Here is a 22300-nt window from a genome sequence, read left to right as displayed (position 1 = left end):
GTAGAGCTCCACTCCGGCTCTGTGCAAGGGGCTGAGCCCTGTCTTTCATCTGAAGCTGGCTGGACAGACACGTCCCACACTGTGAAACTCCCTGGCTGAAAATAACCAAACTCCCTTTCTCCATTAATACTGACTGAACTGATCCTCACTCCATTAATACTGACAGTCCAGAGGAGACAGCAGTCACACTAGACACAGCAAAACACTGTCCAGACATCTTCACCCAGGCTGTATTATCTCTGACACAAAATATAAACAATATTATCTGTAAAATACACAACAGAAATTTTACTTTTGAAAAATAAGCATTGACAAAAATAATTTCAAAATCCAAAAATGCAACATCTTAAAAAGCTGGAATAAAATCCCCAAGTTGCTGTCTGTCTGTGTCCCCAGCCTGGAGGACAGAAGACCAGGATCGTCTCCAGGAATCAGCAGAGGAGTCCCAGCAGACAAAGTCTCTCTCTCTCTCTCTCTCTCTCTCTCTCTCTCTCTCTCTCTCTCTCTCTCTCTCTCTCTCTCTCTCTATGTCTGCCCTCCTCCTCCAGACAGAGACGGGGGCTGTCAGACTGTCACAGCATCCCCCTCACAAATCCAGGGGTGAGGTGATTCACAGGCTCTTAAAGACACAGTTGATGAACCCTGGTACCAGTTTCCACAGTACCCAGGGTAACCCATATCAGCTGTGACCCTGTGAGAGAGAAGGAGATCAGAGTCACTGAGCCAGTCTGCTCACCTCAACACACCAGCACCTCTCTCTCCAGCTCCCCCTGCTGTCTCAGAGAAGACCTCCTGTGAAAACTGTCCTGTTATTCCTCACATTGCTGTTGACACATAGGAGCTCATTGACACGGGAGCTTTGATCAATTAGATTTACTGAGCAGAGTCCCCTGTCCAGGGAGACACATCTGTAGAAGACAAGCAGCAGAGAGTTCAAGACACTGAAAATACAGTCAGTGCAGCGATTCCACCAAACTGCAAATTAAACACCAGCAGTACAGTCCAGGTCCGTGGGACTCATTTTATTGGACAGTTTCTACTGATTCACATCCCTTTATAGCTGCTTCTTTATTGTGATTCTGCACCTGAGTAAAAAGTCTCTTTGCTTTGTGTCTTTCGGTCCGTAACTCTAAATCTGTAAATCTGAGTCTTTCTGTCAGTTTCACTCCTGAGATAAGAGACTCGGAGCTGTAGACAGACAGCCTGTGTCCAGTTGACTCTGACAGAACCGACTTCAGTGGAGACAATATCTAAAACCTGTGGTGTTGTGAGACGTGACCCTGCGATTTCTCTCTCGTGTCTCCTGCAGGAGTGCATGTGAATCACAGCTGAGTCCAGGCTCTAATGTCTCAGAGATTATCTCCAGAGGACAACGTGCTGGAGAGTCTCTCGATGGGCTTCAAGTGACACAGCTGGGAAGAGCTACAGCTGTGATGTTCAGGAGACTCTTGTCTGCAGAGACCTGGACTGAAACGTGGGGCTGAAGTCCAGTCCTCCTGCAGGACAACACTTCGCGAGAATTTCTGACATGCCATGTTCTTCCTAAAACTGCAATTTTTAAAATCTATTTGTGGTCTGCACTGTGGTCTAAAATCTGTGTTTTACAGGTATTAATTGGAACTTCATCATTTTTGTCTGCTTATTCTGACTCAGTGCTGTGGATTTTGTAAGAATCCTCATTCTGTTTTGTTTCATCGTTAATAGTCACCCAGTGACACCCTTGAAACTGCTTATGTACCATCCTGTGTCAAGTGGGCTTGACAAACACACAACACAAGACACAACACACACACAACACACACACTTACACTCTACTGTCCAGGACTGTTCCATCAACCCATGTCCACTGAGATTCCCAGTCCTTCCAGCTCAGACCAATCCAGTATCTATAGCTGCTGATCAGACGTCCCAGGAGCTCCTGCAGAGACACATGGAGCAGGTGAGCTCACCCTGGACACCAGCACCAGTCCACCTGGACTCCGGGTCAGCTCACCCTGGACACCCACACTCAGTCCAGCTGGACTCCAGGTCAGCTCACCCTGGACACCAGCACCAGTCCAGCTGGACTCCGTGTCAGCTCACCCTGGACACCCACACTCAGTCCAGCTGGACTCCGTGTCAGCTCACCCTGGACACCAGCACCAGTCCAGCTGGACTCCGGGTCAGCTCACCCTGGACACCAGCACCAGTCCAGCTGGACTCCGGGTCAGCTCACCCTGGACACCCACACTCAGTCCAGCTGGACTCCAGGTCAGCTCACCCTGGACACACACACTCAGTCCAGCTGGACTCCGGGTCAGCTCACCCTGGACACCAGCACCAGTCCAGCTGCCTGAACACCTGAACCTGAACACATCTTCCTACTCCTCACGAAAGAGAACTGACTGTGAATACATACAGAGTGACCTCAGCTCACATACCCAGCCTCATTAGCTGGATTCAGAGACAATCAGAACGTGTGTTTCCCATCAGCAGTGAGAGTCAAGACCAGGTTAGAGGACTTTACTAGAGACCTTTCATTTCTACTCTTCCAGACAATAACCATCAAGGGCAGTTTTGGATGTATAAACATCTCTTCATTACAGTACCTCAGCCATTCTTGATTAATAATTCAAATCCATCAGTTCCTCTTCTAACCAGATATTTTCTCTCTCTGTGCCTGACTGGGTTTCCTTGGAAACGTGCAGCTGTGAGCAGGAAACAGCTGTTTTTCCAGAGTTAAGCGTCCCACTGATGGGACTTGTCTGGGTAGCTGGTTCCACACTGTTACAGCCCTTCATGCCAGTGAAGCAGCAGGAAAGGAGGTTGTGGATCTGGTGTCAGCTGGGCAGTGTGTCTCCTGGGACAGGGCTGGTCTGAGATGAGAAACTATCTGAGCACACAGTGGGCATGATCTCACTGTGCCTGGTGTTGGGCAGCACTGCCTGTGAGCTGCAGAGCAGAGATCCATCCCCACACTCTCATCTCTCACACTGCTGCTCACTCTGCTCTGTTCACACACAGGCTGTACAGGGGAAATAGTCACTGCTTTTCAAACTCTGTAGGTGAGGACACTGATGAAGGGCTCATAAGGGGACTGATGAGGGACATTTATTTGAGAGGATTAATGAAGAGATTATAATTTTATTTGAAACATTAAATCGCTCCTTGTATTCTTGAATGGCTTTTCAGTGGAGTGTTTTAAAAAGTATTTCTCCCTCAGAGTGACAGCAGTGAATCTCTTGTTCTCACCAGTTCCTTCTTGTCATCAATCACCACCAGCTGAGCTCCTACTGATGAACAGAACTGATTCGCAGACGTCCAGGATCTCCGGTCAGTAGAGACGTAGTAACATCTACCACAGTCTCCCTCCTTCCATCCCTCTGGACAGCACTGCTGCTCTGTACAGACAGACACACAGGAATCACCTGGATTAATACTGACTGAGCCTCAGGGATTCATCAGGACTCTCCTCTGTACAGACAGACACACGGGAATCACCTGGATTAATACTGACTGAGCCTCAGGGATTCCTCAGGACTCTCCTCTGTACAGATAGACACACAGGAAATCACTTGCATTAATACTGACTGAGCCTCAGGGATTCATCAGGACTCTCCTCTGTACAGACAGACACACAGGAATCACCTGGATTAATACTGACTGAGCCTCAGGGACTCATCAGGACTCTCCTCTGTACAGACTCTCTCAGTTCAGTGACACTCAACCACTGAGCTCCTGTACTGTTTCTCCTGGAGTCCTGCAGCACTGAGACTCACACTGACAGACGGGTCAGAAGTGAGTCTCCACCTGATTGTCGCTGACTGTGTAGAGAACAGCCCTGAGGCTCTTATCCTCAAACACGTCTCTTACCAACAGCAGCAGCTCCAGCTCCTGCTGAGACCTGGAGTCAGGCTGCAGTCTGTCTCAGGAGAGTCCTGCACCAGCTGAGACTGGGATTTCTACACCCTCGTCATGTGATCTTACTTTCCAGGAGTCACAGCTCCCGCCACACACTGCAGTAGAGTCACTTCCTGTACCTTCACAATCACAGTGTAGAATATCAACATGACAGGACTGCTCAGTGTTTCAGTTACACACATGAGGTGAGAATTCTGTCTCCATCGCTACCAGTGTATGAGACAGCGCCCCCTGTGTGCTGGTGGAAGAGGTGCCCTGATGTGTACAGGTGTGTACAGGTGTGTACAGCCCTACTGAAGACCTGTCTGCTCTGTCAGTGCAGCTCCAGACCAACCTGAAGACCAGCTCTGTCCAAGAAACAGGTCTTCTCTCTCCTCTCTGCTGCTGTTTCACCCTGCAGACCTGTCACTCCTACACACACTCACACTCTCACTCCTACACACACACTCTCACTCCTACACACACTCACACTCTCACTCCTACACACACACACTCACTCTCACACACACACACTCTCACTCCCACACACTCACACACACACACACTCTCACACACACACTCACACTCTCACTCCTACACACACTCACACTCTCACTCTCACACACACACACTCTCACTCCCACACACTCACACTCACACTCTCACTCCCACACACACTCTCACTCTCACACACTCACACTCTCACACACACTCTCACTCCCACACACACTCTCACTCCCACACACACTCTCACACTCTCACACACACACTCACACTCTCACTCCTACACACACACTCACACTCTCACACACACACTCACACTCTCACTCTCACTCTCACTCCTACACACACACTCACACTCTCACTCCTACACACACACTCTCACTCTCACACACTCACACTCTCACTCCCACACACACTCTCACTCCCACACACACAGACACACACACTCTCACTCCCACACACACACTTCACTCTCACTCTCACACACACACACTCTCCCACACACACACTCTCCCACACACACACTCTCCCACACACACACTTCACTCTCACTCCCACACACACACACTCAACTCTCACTCCTACACACACACACTCTCACTCCCACACTCACACACTCTCACTCCCACACTCACACAGACACACACACTCTCACTCCCACACACACTCTCACTCTCACACACACACACACTCTCACACACTCTCACACTTACTTCTCTTCCCAGTAGAAGGGTCCACACAGAACTTCTCCAGCTGTTTCCTGTATCTCTCAGATTCATTCCTGTATCTCTCAGCTTCACCCCAGTGTGTCTTAGATTTATTCCGGTTTCCCTCCAGCTTTGACTTCATCTCCTCCAGCTCCTTCTCCTTCTCCTCCAGTCCTCTCTCCCAGTCTGAGCTCTTCTGTTTCCACACTGCAGGTCACAACCCCAGAACACACAACATCATTTAATCAACCAGATTCATCATTCATCATTGAATTGTAACTCTCTGTAAACATTATTTTAATTGTATTGAATTATATGACATAATTTCTGAATGAGGACATTCCCAACACACTAGCCTCTGTAATTACATACGTACTGTAGATAGATCAGTTATAATCCTGTTTGTACATGTATTCTCAGTCTCAATAATAATACTATATGTTTCGCAACCTTTTCTGTGTGTTTACATTGTGTTTGTACCTCTATTCTCTATAATCATGAGTCTTGCTCACTATTATTTTCTGTTTCAGCTTGTGAAGACAAAACCACAACCTTCCCCACAGAGCAGCTCTGAATGACCAGAGGAACCTCACCATGGCAACAGGGCTCAAACACAGAATGACCTCATCACTTAACACTTCTACAGCCCTTCAGGAAACCCAACTGTGGTGTTAAAAATACTTTGAGAAAAAATTAAACACTTCACTGGCTTTGTGCAATTAGGACTTTCCGGTCATGTGACTTGTAGTCTCTCCCTGTCTCAGGCAGTAAGAGAGCAGCTTCGGCCCCGCAGCTCACAGCCTGGAGCCACAGTCCTGAACAGCAGATACCCAGAGGCTGATCAGAGCCCAGAATATCTGGTATTGCTTCACACACTCATATATAAGAGAAGTGTGCCTGTGTGTAATTCAGACATCGAAGCCATTTGATCACTGTAAGATTAGACACCGATACACACAGGTCCATATGAAATGACAGGAGCGACTATCAGACTTACAGACTGTCCCCAGGGCAATGACTGTGACCAGTAAGACACACACTGTGACTCCCAGGCTGATGGACACACAGCTCCTACTCCTGGACTGTCCTGGCCAGGGAGAGAGGGAGACAGGTGAATTCTCCCCACAGACTGGACACAGCAGGACTCTGAGTGGAGCTCAAGCAGACACCCTGACTGGAGCTGCAGTGTGTCACTGGGACTGACTGTGGAGGAGGGCTGTGAGCAGCTGAAGGCTCAGAGTGAGACACGCTGACAGAGGCGTCTCCTCGCACCAGAGCTGTGAAGAGGTCATGTGACTGAACTCTCACACTCTGACAGGGGCGGCCAGTCAGACTGACCACTGTGGAGTGAAGACCCGCTGGTGCAGACTGACTGACTGAGAGATCACAAAGAGAGTCAGACAGAAACAGCCAAGGAGACCAGGAAGCACAAAGAGTAAAATGTCAGGCATGAACAGATCAGATATAAAGGTGAAATAGTGCAGCAGAGCAGACACACACTGTGTCAGTATGCAGGTGTGTTGACCTTTCACTGCGTCAGTTAGCTGATCAGGTCTTTCATTCTGTCTTGTTGTGTATCAGCGAATCGCTGTCAGAGTCACAGACAGACGACAGTAAGTCAGAGTTTATCAGTGTGTTACAGAACCAGTGTATCAGAGTATAACTGTGTGAGTGTTTCAGTGTATCAGAGTGTTCCTGTGTTGTGCTGTACTGCTGTCTCACTGCAGTGTTGTACTGTGTTGTACTGTGCTTCTCTCTCACTGCAGTGTTGTACTGTACTACTGTCTCACTGCAGTGCTCCTGTGTTGTACTGTACTGCTGTCTCAGCGTCTCAGCGTCTCAGCGTCTCAGCGTCTCAGTGCATCAGCTCTGTACTCACTGGTCGGCTCTCCTCCTGGCTCTCTCTCTGCTCTCCTGGTCACAGTCTCGTACACGTCCTGTGCTGGTTTCTGCAGCCCAGTGTAAACGCTGTCTGTGTCCATAGATCTGACTGTATTAGCAGGGTCCAGTGAGACGGCTGCACACTGAGTCACACTGAGTCTCTGCCAGGTCAGAGTGACACTAAAGCACTGGACAGCAAACAGGAACTCAGAAACCCCTCCTCCTCTCCTTCTTCCTCATTCTCTCTCTCTCTAACCCTATGAGACAGAGGAACGTCTCCAGACACACTAGACTGAGAGGGAGAGGGACAGAGAGACACCATCACACTCACAGAGGCACAGAGTGAGAGAGGCAGAGAGACAGCAGGAGAAAGACAGTGTCTGGTCACTCTCCCAGTGCAGCGTCAGTGTCCTGTACTGCCCAGCAGCACAACCTGTCTCTCTGGACTGTCCAGCCCAGTAGCAGGAGGTGTGTTCCCAGTGTGTTCCTGGATAGTGTCTGTGAGGCTGATAGTCAGATCCAGTCCCGACTCCAGCAGGGAGCTGTGTCAGCATGCACAGGAACAAGAGACACCTGAGACTCCACAGCCAAAACGTTGAGTTTCTTCTCTTCTCTTTCAGCAGGAATAAACCTTTGCCTGTTCCTTTGCAGCCTGCAAACACTGTGATCAGCTGTAAGTCTCAGGCCAGACTGCCTGCACACTGACAGTCACACTGAGAGAGAGTGCACACCAGCGTAAAGAGTCTCTTGCTCTTGAAGAGATCAGAATGAAGAAGGTGACTCTCAAACACACTCTTTTCCCTGTAAGAAGGACGTGATGGACTGTTAGACTTACAGATCCCCAGGACAGCGACTGCAGCCAGCAAGAGGCACACTGTGACTCCCAGAGCAACGAGCAGACCCCTCCTGCACCTGGGCTGGGCTGAGACAGAGCGAGAGAGACAGGTTAAAAAAGAAACTCTGACCGCCTGGCACACAGCTGGGGAGGGTGAGGAGGAGACACAGCTCCCGTCCTGCGCTGTGGTCAGAGTGGGGTCAGACTTCACATGAACGAGAGCTCTGGGCAGCGAGAGAGAAAATACTGGAGAAACAGTTAGAAAGGAGAGCAGTTCAGTAGTTAGGAGCTCACTGATCCAGGAGCTCGCCCAGCTGTGTCCTGAGAGAAGCCAGGGTATCGGCTTCAACAACACAGCAGGACAGCTCATCCCAGACTCCCACAGCTGCTCTGGAGTCAGAAGAGCTTCGACTGTTAATAATACAGCTGAGTTTGGGAGGGAAGAAACCCAGCTTGGAATGTGCAGTCAAACACCTGATCACATCTCAAGGCCACCTGTACACGAGCTGCCAGTGTTAAGTGTGAGTAGCTCAACCATCAGACCCACAAATAAGATCTCATCGACTCTGTCAGGTGTTCCTCACCAGACACCGCTTTCTGGACTGGGAAACACAGATCTGCCAGGACTAACTGTTTAGATTCAGTGGAATCTCCCTGTGGAGATGTCAGACATCTCTACAATATGACCTGATCGCTCACTACAATAACAGGCTCTTATTAAGAAACAGAAGAACACAAATTGCTTTTTGACATGGCTGTGTGTGGTATGCACTGCTATTTCAGGAAATTACATCATGGAGAATTAGAGGACAGATTAGCAGAAGTGAGGGAGGTCTTGACTGCTGCCAGGCCTCCTAAACTTTCATTAACACTCAAAATGTGATCCTGCTGTAACACACTGTCATGACATGAATATTTTTCACTAACGTTTGACCACAGTGTTGCAGTGTAGCAGACAGACAGTATCACAGTGTTCCAGTGCAGCAGACAGACAGTATCACAGTGTCCCAGTGTAGCAGACAGACAGTATCACAGTGTTCCAGTGTGTAGCAGACAGACAGTATCACAGTGTTCCAGTGCAGCAGACAGACAGTATCACAGTGTTCCAGTGCAGCAGACAGACAGTATCACGGTGTTCCAGTGCAGCAGACAGACAGTATCACAGTGTTCCAGTGTAGCAGACAGACAGTATCACAGTGTTGCAGTGTAGCAGACAGACAGTGTCACAGTGTCCCAGTGTGTAGCAGACAGACAGTATCACAGTGTTCCAGTACAGCAGACAGACAGTATCACAGTGTTCCAGTGTCAGAGGCAGCTGTGGGGGGTCTGTACTCACTGTGGGGGGATCCTGGCTGTGCTGGAACAGTGGTGATGGTTGGGCTCTCCTGTCCCTGTATGTTAGTGAATTTGATGTCAGCGTAGGTCACATCTTCAGCCATGGTGTCTCACTGTCTCAACGTCTTTAAAATGTCTCTTTCTCGTCGCGCTGTACTTCCTCTCCGCACAGAGACAGAAGGAAGGGTATTGAACGAGGAAGAGTCAGAAGGAGGAGTTTACTCAGTTCCTGTTGTTGTGACTCAATGCCCCCCTTCTCATTTCAAACCTTTCTGCAATTCTAATCGTGTAACATACCATTGTAACATAAAATATCCTCCATTTAAGTTCCACACGTTTGATTATACATGTTAACATAATAGCTTACTTCTATTTAGACAGATCCAAGACTTTTTGAAAATCATTTGCTGCTTCTACAGTGTTTACTAATCCTATTAGTTTGGTATCATGGGCAACCCTGACTAGTTTACTAACTGGACCAGAAAGTAGATCACTGACATAAATCAGGAAGACCAGCAGAAACTCCACTAATTACATCATCCTAATAAAAGAACTGACCTCTCATCTGTGCTCTCTGTTTAATAACCAATTCTCAATCCAAACACAGTCCTTTCCTGGAATTTCTAACACCTGTGAAATGAGAATGAATCTTTTATACTGAACTTTATCAAAAGCCTTCTGAAAATCTAACCAGACCAGATCGTGTGTGAAGATCTCTAGGAAGTTGCTCAGACAAGTCCTGCCTCTTCTGAATCTGTGCTGACTGGTCCCCAGTATCTGATTTCCACATGGGTGAGCCTCTACTTTACAGAAGAGCCTGTTAAAGTTTTTAGATCTCGATCTTCAGCATCAGCTGTTCATTTTGAGGAAATGTCTTCTGACAACCAGCCTCCTCCTCTCATCACTAGACAGGCTGTTCTCTGTTTTACAGACAAGTACAGTCAGTGATCTCACCTGTTGGTGAACTAACTGCAGGTCTCAGGGGTGATGTAGGTTATTCTTCTAGGGCAGCATATCTCTGAGGTATAACAATCCAGTCAGGTCCAGACAGTCAGAGGAGTGCTGTCCCATCACCAGTGACTCTGACACAGAGCACAGACTGCAACAGCCATTCAATTGTCAACTGTAGTGACTTGCTAACTCTGGTGTAAGGAAACTGCAGCACGTGTCTTGGTCAGTCATCGAGGAACAGACCTGTAACTTCCTCATCCAGCTCAGTACCTCCGACGGAGAAGATCTAGAAACAAATTAAAACAGCTCTCAGATGAAGTGCACGAGACTTATATTTCTAGCATTGCAGACACAAATACAGCCTGTACACAAAAGCGAAACTCATTTGAAGGATCTGTGTATGAATCTATTTCATTAGCAAAGGAAATAAAAGCCGCTATAATACGATACTCAGATTCACACCAGCAGCTGCTGTTCTCCTTTGTTCCATGACTGAGTATCACAGTATTATTTACATACACTCATCTAGTGCATTTTAGTATAAATGCAGTTATAAATCTGCAAACTATCATTTATTTGTCAGCGACTTCAAGTTCTATACAAACACGAGACAGACGCAGTTTATTGTGCTGTATCGACGTGGCCTCTATATGAACCTACTGATGAGATGAACTGAAATGTTCTGATTCAGAGCTGCAGTTCGTGACAACTGGACCAGCAGCACTGCTGAGCTCTCAGCGCCGCACTGAGCACAGGGTCAGCTGCTCTGCTCTGCACACTGTTGCGTTGCAATTGAGCTCAGAGCTGGAGACAAACTCCAGGCAGTGCTGTACTGGACACTGCAGTAGAGCAGCAGGCCTGCAGCCCTACACAGCGCCAGCTGTCACCAGCCAGTGGAGGCTGAGATCGATACTGACTGACCAGGCTGCTGTTTTTCCCCGCAGGGCCTGACGTCTGCCCCCTCCTCTCCAGTGGCTCTGCCCTGTGGAGAGTCTCTCCTGCAATTTCCTGTGAGGAGACTGGGGTCCCAGAGGCAGGAGCTGGAGGAGTGGGGCTGTGTCTGCTGTCTCTGCCTGTAGAAAGCTAGAATAACAGCAGCCACTAAAAACAGAAATTAAATTAAAATTCAAGATGTGCCAGAACACTTCCTCCCACTCATAGATTAAGAACAGCATTATAATAAGCATTCAGTTAGAAGACATTTTAATAAATATCACATCTGTAATAAAGTGTGAGTCTTATTTCTAGCTGAGGTGTCGTTGGGAGAAGCTGCTGTAGGAAACAGGAGAAATTGTGCAGAGCTCACCTGGAGACCTGGGGGATATGAGTCTCTTTTCAGTTTTCAACAAAGCTTGTGAATTCACTCCAGCCTGGTTCCAGTCTGTCAACCTGTGATTAATAAACACTCAACATAAACATAAAAATCACTTTGTTCGCGTGTGAATCTAGAAAGTGTTTTATCGCTTAACACGATAAAAGCCGTGAACAACGTGAAATGTCGTTTCTCTAACCGTGCAGCTCTCGGAGTCCTTCTGAGCTGTTGATTCCACTGTGTCTGAGCAACAGGCCAAAACGTTCAAGACATTAGAAAATACGTTTCTGTTCTACTGTATCAAAAGCTTTATAAACATCAACAATATGGTCACATTTGTATCAATTAAAATTTAGACGTGTTTAAAGAAATATTTCAAGTCGTTTCGCTACTTCAATCACGAGAAAAAACCGTATTCTTGTTTTTTCTTGGGGGGGGGGGTGGGGGGTAGAGAAGTTATTTTTTCCTTGGTGGGGGGTAGGCTCTTTTTCCTTCACAAAGAGTCTTAAACGTTGGAGGAAGAAACTATTTTAATGCGGTTCGAAGTCGAAGATGCAAACTTCAATTCGGGAAGAACAGCAAGAAAAGATTCGTCTCCGGATCTTCTTCAGGTGGGCGGGGAGAAAGACGTCAGACCCCGAGATGATCCCCGACCTGCCGGTGCGGAGCTCAGCTCTGTCTGAATCAAACTTTAAAGAAATATATTTTTTATTGTAACATTTCGATGTCGTCCGTAAATACGTCTTTACATCTGTCCTAAACTGTTCAAAGACGGGTCTCTTCACAGACCACTTCACTTGATGTATATGAGAACGTGCGAGTGTAATAATTATTTCAATTACAAAAGATGTTTTCCAGAATCCAACTCCCACACTCTTCCAGCGTGGTCGCGTTTATATGACGTCATCGACACCAGCCTCATCTGCGCCATGTGCAGCGGAGACGCTCACCGGCAGCAGGTGAGTTCATTATCGCTGGAATTGTTTACTTTGTTTATTAACTATCTGCATAACTCACAACGCTAAGTTTTTGTATTGCTTTAAGTAACAAATTAAATACGGAAAAGGTTCTTAATTTTTTATTGTACATTTGAACACAAAGCAACATCGAGTGAGTTCCAGGGACCTGCAGTGGTTTTCTCGTTCACAAGTTGCCGCTGAGGTTGTGGTCACGACCCGTTCAGAAAGGACTTCGTATTTAGAACCGACAGCAGCTACAGAAGTCACACACCCGTCTGTGCAACTACCGGTAGAGACGTGTGCACACAGACTGAGCTCCCTGCCTGCTGCCAGATGTTCATGCAGGTCCTGTCTCTGGGACTGAATGCTTGTGGACTGAGCCCATCTGGGAGCAAAGAATGTTTTACGGATATTCAGCTCCTTGCTGTATATATATCAGGGTTCACTTTCCTCAGTACTGATCAATGAAAAAGAGAATCCATGATGTTCTTGGTGGAGAGTTGACTCTTCAGGTGTCCCAGAGAAAGTGTTAAACCAGCAGCACTCCTTCCTCCAGCTCTCCATTGACAAGGAGAAAGAAATCTGTCTGATCATTTACAGATTCCTGCCTCCCACACTCCCCCCGGAATTCACCTCCCAGATTTCTCTCCCTGTATCCCTCTGTCTCTCCTCACTCCCCCCTTTCCTTCCTACTCCTGCTCTCCTCCCCTCCCTCACACACACAGGGGGTATCCGGCTCCAGCCACACCAGACTCCTCCAACCCAAACAGCTCCAGTCACTGAAAGCACTGTGAGGAAACTGGGGCTGGAAAACTGCAGACTGTTCATAGTTCATGAACACATACATATTTTAGAAACTAACCTGCATCTTTAAATTGTTTGAAATTAGATTGTCTTTTAATCTGCTGACCTGCGATCTAGAGCCCTAATTTCCAGCTGAAATGCTGGCTGACCAGCTGTCCTGGGTCTGGTCAGTGCAGGAGCTGTGACCAGCTGGTCAGAGAAGACTGACTACAGTAACACAAGAACGAGAGAAATGTAAAAGAAAAGAGAAGACTATTAGTGATGTTAATTATTTGTCCTTTTATTGTCATCATTTTATCACAATGCCACAGTAATCAATCAGTTGAGCACAGGAGTAGAAGAAGTTATCGCTTTCAGTCTCAGAGCCTCTTCAGACTCCTGTTCTGTCTCAAGGTGTCCTGTTTCTCTGCAACCTGATGGCCTCCCGACACGCAGACACAACTCCGCAGCAAGAACCATTTCCAGTGTGGAGTCGACACCTGCTTGTCCCATATTTGCATTGCCTTGAGGTGACAGGAGAGCAGGAAAGCTCCGTGTAGTGTTCAGGCGAGGGCACGGCCTGTCTCAGGGTGTGTATCTGGCCAGCGGGGAACACGAATCTTAAACCTGCAGCCCCTCCCATCAGCTCCACTACAGTGCTGCTGCAAAGACATGAATTCAGAATGAGAAGGATGGATTTAACAGTTAACAAGCTAAATAAGTCACATATACAGTATGACCATCTCCTTTCAAATACAACAACTGAGAAAATGACCTGTTGAGGTAGGATATAGAATACAGGCAAACACTGAAGAGTCTCAGCAGGAAGAAGGAGTAAGAGATAAACAAGATACACAATGATCTGCAGATTTATTCACACCCCTGGAGAAACACGAACAATAACGTGTCAAGGACTACACAGAGCATCTTGCCCACAGAAATCTCACGTACTCTAATCATTCTAGGCCCTGTATAGAGCCAACAGTAAACAAACTGATAGCAGAAGGGTGACAGCAGGAAAAACAGACTTCAATAACATCTTACACGCACATGAAATCAGGTCCACTCAGTTTCAGAGCATGAAGTAGATGAATCACCACAAGTACTGACTGCACTTATACAGCACTGAGAAAACCTGTCGACTGAAATCTGTCTGGGACTCAAGCAACTGACTTCCAGGTCAGTTCAAATAAAGGCTGATAATACACAGTGATCCCTGATCAGTGCTGCAGCTGTAGTGAAGGAGTGACAGTGTGATGTCAGGGTACAGAGATCTAAACCAACTCACCCTGTCAATCCCAGAGCCAGATTCTGACTCTTCACAGTCTCGGTGCTCTGTAGAGGGAGGAGCAGCAGGAGGCAGCAGGGAGGGAGCTGAAGGTGTTTATTCATCACATGTTGACAGACTGGAACCAGGCTGGACTGAATTCAGTGACTTTGTTGAAAGCTGGAAAGAGAGAAGTAAACTCATTAAAATAGGTCAGGCTGTGCCAGAACACTTCCTCACACTTTAGATCTCTGTACCCTGACATCACACTGACACTCCTTCACTACAGCTGCAGCAGTGTCACAGTCTAGATCTCTTCATACTTTCCTTTACTTCTTCCTCTGTCACTAATGTTGCTGATCTTTTCAAATAAAGGCTGATAATTCACAGTGATCTCTGACCATCACAGGAATCCTGAGTGCCTTCAGCTCCTCCTCTGAGCTGGGATGTTGATCACATGTAGAAGAGTGAGGAGTGGGGTTAGTAGTGGGGTTAGGGAGTGGACATGCCATCAGCATCTGAACTCTGAGGAGGAGCTGAAGACACTCAGGATTCCTGTGATGGTCAGAGATCACTGTGAATTGTCAGCCTTTATTTGAAAAGATCAGGAACATTAGTGGCAGAGGAAGAAGTAAAGGAAAGTATGAAGAGATCTCGACTGTGACACTGCTGCAGCTGTAGTGAAGGAGTGACAGTGTGATGTCAGGGTACAGAGATCTAAACCAACTCACCCTGTCGATCCCAGAGCCAGATTCTGACTCTTCACAGTCTCAGTCCTCAGTAGAGGGAGGAGCAGCAGGAGGCAGCAGGGAGGGAGCTGAAGGTGAAAGTGGAACCAGGCTGGAGGTGAAGTCAAAGCCTTTGTTGAAAGCTGGAATGACAGACAAGTACAGTCATTAAAACTCAAAGTCGTGCTGTGTCAGAGTACATTTCACACTCCAGTGAGTAAGAACGGTAGTACAGGACTGAACAGTGAAGTAGTGGAGTGAGCTCCGCTGTTTCAGAAGCCCGAGCTCACACGCTGTTGCTCTTAGCCGCCACCAGAGGGCAGCCTGCAGCTACAGACGGCAGAGCCAGGCACACGGTCTCTATACGCGGCTCTGCAGACAGCTGCTCCCACAGCCTGACAGCCCGCTCCTCTTGGCCAAGCCAGGGTACCAGTGAGTTGCCCAAGAGAGCTGACCCAGGCTGTGAAAGCAGCGCCCCGTCTGTCTGACACCATTCCCCGGTTCTTACCCGACATGTTGTCGATACCAGAGCAGCAGGCAGTAAAACTCTCCCCTCACTGTCACTGGGGCCGCGAGTCCTGGCCGGGCTCCGGAGTGAGAGAGCTGGAGAGAAACGAGATGCAGAGAAAATGCTGAAACTCACCTCTCGACTCGTACATGGTCCCGCCAGACTGACAGAAAATGTGATTTAGTGGACAAAACTGAAAAAAAAAGTGATGTTTGTTAGTCTCGATTTACAAGTACATTTCAAGAGCAGTAGCAAGCAGCAGGTTATATGAACGAATATTCACAGGATTCTGCAGATAACAGAAGCACAGCCCAGAGAAAATAAGAATAAGAAAGAGAGTAGAAAAGTATTGTTAAACAATGACCTAATACAGGTTTAAACGCACAGAGCAGTAAAGCTCGAAAAGCGTTTGGACGAGTTACTTACCGCTGTCTGTCTTGCTCAGCTCTCGCGCGAAAGGAGGATAATCAGCCGGGTCAGAACTTATAGGACCTGGAGCCCAAAGTGACCAATAAACAGGCGAGACGACATTATTCGCGGCTCTGCCCACCAAAATCCTTTATTAATATTCAGTATATAGGCAGCGGTTTTACAATTAATCTAATTTGTAGTTCGTCCTCCCAACGCATGAGGGCGGTGCAGCCCCACCCACTACTGCCAACAGGCGGGGCTTTGGGTGGAGACGTCATGGATTCTGATTGGCTGAGATTCTCATATTTAAACAAGCCCCGCCCCCCAGCGTGGCCTCTACCGGAAGTTCTGCCGAAATGGGGCGGTGGGGTTTGTGAATGGCGTTTTCTCGATTTTATTGCGTTTTTAGTCGTTTTTTGGCCTATTTTTTATTATATCGTTATGAAACATCACGGAATCATTAAGTCGGATTTAAAACTGGATGTTCCTGACTTTCAGCTAGTGAGTATCGAGCGATTTTGTGTTGTTTGTGTTTGATTAGCAAGATGGCGGCAAACTCCTCATTTGCATTTATTAAAATCAGTCGCTGTATTTTAATGAGCTAATTTGCATTTCTCTTGTTAATATGAACTAGAAAATTAGTTTTGGGCTAGAATTGTTTTTTAATTTTTAAGGTTTTTATTGTTTGTACTGAATTGAAACGCTCACTTTGTTTTTGTGGGAAAAGTGACTTTTTTGTAAGATGTTTGTTAACTCGTATTTGCAACCATTTGCATGTATTAAAATCGCGCACTAGTCACTTGTATTTTAATGAGCTATTTGCGTATGTGATAATGTGAAATAAAAAAACAATTCTAGTGAAAATAACATCATTTTCTCATGTTTGCTGTGTGAATTCTCTTTATTTTTTTCTACCGCTTGTTTTGTCAGTAAGATGTCGGCGTTAACGCTCTCATGTGTATTTAAATTTGTATTAAAATCGGTTGACCAGTCACTTGTATTTTAATAAGTTCTGTTTTAATGATTTCTGTTTTTCTTTTTCTTTTTTCAACTGGAAAGAAAGCATTTTCACTCGAATGCTTTTTGATTTCTAAAATGTATGTTTACACTTGTACTGAACACAAATAAAATTTAAATTAATTTTACTTTTGGCTTATTTGTCTTTTTTTTCAGAGAATGTATTTTTAAAAACTTGGTTGCTGTCTTTCAGATTGTGTTACCTTAGGGAAATTGAAACAAAAAGTTGCTGTCTAAATTTTTAATTACAAATTAACATTTCAAATTATTCTAATTCATTATAATGAATAATTTGTTTATGTATTAAGTGAATTAAAGTTCATTAGTATTAAACAAATCTCACCCGGGGCTGGTCTTGGAGATGGGCTTCTGCGATTGGGTTAAACCTCATGTCAATCATATAAAGACAACCCTTAAGTAGTGTGTCATTTTTGGGGGTGTGGTGATTTGATTGACAGGTCCTTCAGCCAATCAGGATGGAGAAAATGGGTTTTTATCCCATAGTTGAAGTTGTGCTTCAAACTGACCAATCACCTGAGAGCAAAAATCTAGGAGGTGGGCTCTCATCCAGACATTTTGATTGGTTGATGTGACATCATCATTTGGTGACACCCTCTCATGAATAATGCGACACTCCCCTACTCAATTATGCAACACGCCCCTTCATTAACCACGCCCCCTCATGAATATTCATCATGGGCGGTGCTCGGTCCTCGTTTCGGTTGGTTTTATGTTTGTTATAGTGTTATAATGAAATAATAACCACAAAGAAAACAACTAAGACAAAAGAAAAAATATTTATTAAGTTTTGCAAGCATACAAATCAAAGACAGTTGGCAACAATGAAACAAAAACACAGAGTGAGATACAGAATCACAAGTAACGGCGTCCGGGATGACGATTTCCTGTCCAGCGCCAGCAGTCTGGTCAGTGCGGGAGGGGTCCTGTGCGGGCGGCAGGGACAGCAGCCAGGGGAGACCTGAAACACAAGACAAGCAGGTAAGAGCTCGGAGTTCAGCACTGAGCAGCAGCGCAGCGACAGTAAGCAGACAGGAGTGAGGAGCTGCGCTGGCGGGGGGGCTCAGGGAGTCACTCGGCAGTACAGCGCAGCTCGCTTTGCGGAACACGGGCTCGTCCCACTGTCGGGAAAATGAATTTCGAATAAAAAGGGCTCAAGACCGCCAGACCGTGTCTTTACTGTCACGAGAAATGCTCGCCCGCTTTAATTTCGGTTCAGATTTAGGAAGCATATGAAGTTTAATTAATTTCAACGTTCAAGCAGGGCACAGGCGTCAGGAAGTTGATCAAGACGCGGTTTGTTCACATCGCGCTGCAGCGCCGATAGAGACGCGGTCTGTTTGTCTGAGCTGTGCTTTTTAAACTCTACTCTCACCCGTCTGTTGCTTTTAAATTTTAACTTGTTCTGGGTCCGTCTTGGCTTCTTAAAAAGAACTTACCGCTCTCAGGAATGTGTATGTGCCGGGGTCATGCAGAGCGAGGTGTGCTGTACAGTACTGCCATCACATCTGTCCCGGGCCAGTGCGGGATACTGAGCTCTAGATCACTGAATGGGCTCTAGCCTGTTGTACAGTTAAAACCTGAGTGCAGAGCACTCCACTGAACAGGGTGTTACTACTAATCAAGTGCTTCCCGTAACTAGCTCTAGTTCTCAGTTTGCCCCTGAGCACAGGTCCCTCAGTTCCACAGCAAATCATGTCAATCCCCTGCATTGTTAAATACAGCCAGACTCGTCCTAGGTCTGCACCCAGTACCCCAGCAATGAGCCACAACTTTACAGTCAAGCAATTTTTATTCATGAACAGGAGGCGATGAGTAACAAGCAGAATAAGACATACAATTTAGTTTTGGAATTGCATACATTTGATCATATTCAAGCACAGCCAGTTCAATGCTGTAATTTCAAGTGACAGTAAAGACTGGGAAACATGTGGGTGAAGCTGCCTTTGGGATAGTAACTGCCTGCTGTCTGGACACAGTCAGCTCAATATTCTTAGCATCCTCCTCTCTGCAGCGACCAAGCTGTCTATTCTTGTGGTTTTGTTTTTCTTCAGCCTGTAAAATGCTGCTCAGGAGGATTTAAATGTGGAGACTGGCCTGGCCAGTACAAGACTGTCCACTGTTTCCTCCTGCTGACCTCCTGACTGAGCTGTTCCTGCAGAAGACAGTGAGGTGTAGCTGCCAAGTCCAGCAACAAGTTCAGTGTTCTGGTTTTACATCTTAAATGATTGAGAATATTAGTATTGATACAGAAACAAGTATATAAGATGGAGTTCTAGACAAGTACAGAATATGCTTGATGAATTATTCATGCCAGACTTCCCCATTAATGCAGATTACTTCAGTGCTGCAGCTGTAGTGAAGGAGTGTCAGTGGGATGTCAGGGTGTGGGGATCTAAGCCAACTCACCCTGTAAATGAGATTCTCCTCAATTTGGAGATCTGAATCTCAGTCCTCTGAGAGTGTGGATGAACAGCAGGAGGCAGCAGGAACAGAGGTGAATTCATCCTCATCATGTCATATCGTCTGACTTATTGGGACACATTCATGTTATGTGCATTTCAGGGTGTAAACCAGTAAATGAGCTCACTGTACTCTATGTCATCATTGAAGATGAGGTATCGCCTGTTCTTGAGATGCTTTTACTTTGTATCATGCTAAGGCAGTGACTTCGAGTTGGATTGAGATCTGCAGACACACTTGACCAGTTTCTGTTTTCTCCTGATGAGCTCTTTGGTTGCACTGACTGGATGCTTTGGGTCATTGTCATGCTGCATGGTGCAGCACTGTCCAATAAGTATGGAAGCATTTTGTGCTGCATCAGAGACCCCGTTTCTGTAAACTTCAGAAATCCCTCTGCTGCTGCCATCATTAGCTACATCCTCAATGAAGATGAGTGACCCAGTCTGAGACATTCCTGCATCCCCAGGCCATGACATTACCTCCACCCGGCTTCAGCATGCGCTCAGAGGACAGAGATGACGGGTTCAAGTGTGGAGAAAGAAAGGAGCTGCAGATGCTCCAGTGAACAGCACCTCATGTGAGAGTCATGGCCTGGCCTGGGGAGATCATGAGGAGACTCCTTCACCTGTCTGTCTCCATCAGCACTAGTGGACTGGGTCACTGAAGCTCAAACCTGAAGGCTGTGGACTCGGAGCTGAGAGCTCCAGCAACACCTCAATGTCCTCTGCGCTCCCTCTGCGCTCAGATGTTGATCACATGTACAGGAGTAGGATTAGAGGTGGTGTTAGTCAGGGACCATGCATGTCATCTACATCTCAGCTCAGAGGACCCACATCAAATATTCAGGTGCTGTAGCTTTGAGTCAGTTTATAATGCAACCAAGGAGGTCATCAGGAGAATAACTGTAGAAACACCTTAACTGTTGGGTCTAAAACCTGGATTTCAACCCTATTGACAGAAGGAAAAACAATTGAAGTATGATCACCTGAAGACTAAATAAGAACTTGGTGGCAACAGCAAAGCATCTCAGATGATTACAGAGAGCAGTGAGCTCAATGGGTCTCAGACCTCATGCAGTTACTGTCTCAGAGGGATCTACAAGCACATCCTCTTCTACACTCTGAAATGTACTTAAAGTGAATGTGTCCCAGTAATGTCAAAATAGAAAGTTGAACATTTTTTATTCCAATATGATCAAATGTATGCAGAGAATTACCACAGAATAAAACCAGGATAATATTTCTGTTCTGATCACGAGAACAATTTGCTTGACTGTACAGTTGACTCATTGCAGTACTGCTGGAGGACACTGTACCTTTCCAATGAAAACCTGCATTTTCAAGTGTCCCACAGTATCAATGCACCTTGACAGGAGGGGCTGACTGACAGGGCCAGTGACATGAATTAATGTGCTTTGTTCATATTCTGGGCTGTTAGAATTCTTCCACTGGACCATGAAAAAGATCTGAGTGTCTTTGGGTGGGAGTGCAGCTGAGGCTGTTGGTGAAAGGAGATTGTTCAGCTGTAGGAAAAACCTGCCTGTTTGAATGTGCTCAGAGTGGAGAGGAGTGTCAGTGTGGGAGCTGCAGAGGAACAAGTAGGGGAGAATTCCACACTGAGAAGAACATTGATTCTGGCTCTGGAGTTTTCTTCATGTGTGAGACAACAGCTACAATTGTCCTTAACACTGTCACTGCAGAGTCCTGATACCTGAATCACATTCACATACTAACTGCAGGATTCAGACTCACTCCACATCAGAAACCATGTCCTTCCCCTGCGACAGTCGAGTTCACCCCAACACAAGCGCAGGAGAGCTGCTGTGTGGTTTGGATGCTGTCAGAAAGCAGGTGAGGGGCAGGAACCATTAACATCACAGGAGAGTGTATAAACCAGAGAAATTAAACTGGTTTAGTAATGAGTGCTGCGAATGAGGTTTATTAACTGTTTGGGCAGGATGTGGTGAGGTAATGGGTTGAGCACAGGTGTAGAAGTGATTGCTTTCAGTCTCAGAGCCTCTTCAGACTCCTGTTCTGTCTCAAGGTGTCCTGTTTCTCTGCAGCCTGATGGCCTCCCAACACACAGACACGACTCCACAGCCAGAACCAGTTTCTTGTTTCCTTTCCAGAGTGGAGTTGACACCTGCTTGTTCCTTATTTGTGTTCCCTGTGAGCAGTGTTGCCTTGAGGTGAATAAAGAGCAGGAGTGGGCAGTGTAGTGTCAGTGTGGGAGCCCGTCCTGTCTCAGGGTATTGTAGTGTGAAGCTGGGACCTTGATACTGGAATCAGAGCTACTTGCAGCCTCTCCAGTCCACTGCATTACAGTGAAGCTGCACCCAGTGCTGTTGAATTGATCATTAGCAGGTTCATCAGTAATTAAGCAGCTGGTTGAGTCAGATTACTGCAGTCTAGTGCACTGGAAGGGCTGCAAGCTGAGTAGCTCCGAATACAATTGTCCTCAAATGTTTTTTAATTTTATGCTTAACTGTCCCTGTTAGGGGATTTTTGGTCTCTCGTGTCCCTGTTTGAAAACTCGCTGTGTAGCAGCAGAGACGAGCAGCTCCGGGACCCGCCGCCCCTATTGGCCGAGTCTGAATGAGAAGGCAGGTGCGGTCAGTCTGCAATTAGACTTCAATCCGCGGCTGTTTAGCGGTTCCGACGCCCGAGTCGCTTCTCTGCCTTTAAATAGCGAGTTTGCAAACAAAGAAAGTTTCTCAAATCTCGGTCCGAGTGTTAAATGTCA

General features: G+C 46.6%; 1 protein-coding gene across 2 annotated transcripts; it reads right to left on the bottom strand.

Moving 5' to 3' along the window:
• Positions 1–210: 210 nt before the first annotated feature.
• Positions 211–12164, bottom strand: LOC148816371 (C-type lectin domain family 4 member E-like). Of its 2 annotated transcripts, XM_088939775.1 has the most exons (9): positions 11604–12164; positions 11399–11481; positions 10096–10378; positions 9143–9301; positions 7807–7893; positions 5097–5297; positions 3232–3380; positions 1809–1918; positions 211–691 (listed from the first exon to the last, which is right to left on the bottom strand). In XM_088939775.1, exons 4-9 carry the CDS (start codon positions 9243–9245, stop codon positions 565–567), a joined length of 777 nt encoding a protein of 258 aa, XP_088795901.1. In that variant the 5' UTR covers positions 9246–9301; positions 10096–10378; positions 11399–11481; positions 11604–12164; the 3' UTR covers positions 211–564. The 2 variants fall into 2 exon arrangements, with proteins under 2 accessions (XP_088795901.1, XP_088795900.1); XM_088939774.1 differs by lacking the exons at positions 7807–7893; positions 9143–9301; positions 10096–10378; positions 11399–11481; positions 11604–12164 and adding exons at positions 6088–6177; positions 6970–7072.
• Positions 12165–22300: the final 10136 nt, after the last annotated feature.

This window comes from Atractosteus spatula, chromosome 22 (genome assembly GCF_055471065.1).
Source record: "Atractosteus spatula isolate fAtrSpa1 chromosome 22, fAtrSpa1.hap1, whole genome shotgun sequence".
NCBI classification, from domain to species: domain Eukaryota; kingdom Metazoa; phylum Chordata; class Actinopteri; order Semionotiformes; family Lepisosteidae; genus Atractosteus; species Atractosteus spatula.
The sequence above is the reverse complement of the archived record's forward strand: the minus strand, read 5'-3'. Positions and strand labels throughout refer to the sequence as shown.

Excerpts from the sequence above, each read along its gene's own strand:
- LOC148816371 (XM_088939774.1), bottom strand. The coding sequence starts at position 7,072 with ATGGACACAGACAGCGTTTACACTGGGCTGCAGAAACCAGCACAGGAC. Across the intron at positions 3,381-5,096 it reads CCCTTCTACTGGGAAGAGAA|AGCAGCAGTGCTGTCCAGAG; the intron begins GTAAGTGTGAGA and ends CTGTCTGTACAG. Across the intron at positions 1,919-3,231 it reads TTGATGACAAGAAGGAACTG|GAGCTCCTGGGACGTCTGAT; the intron begins GTGAGAACAAGA and ends GTGTCTCTGCAG.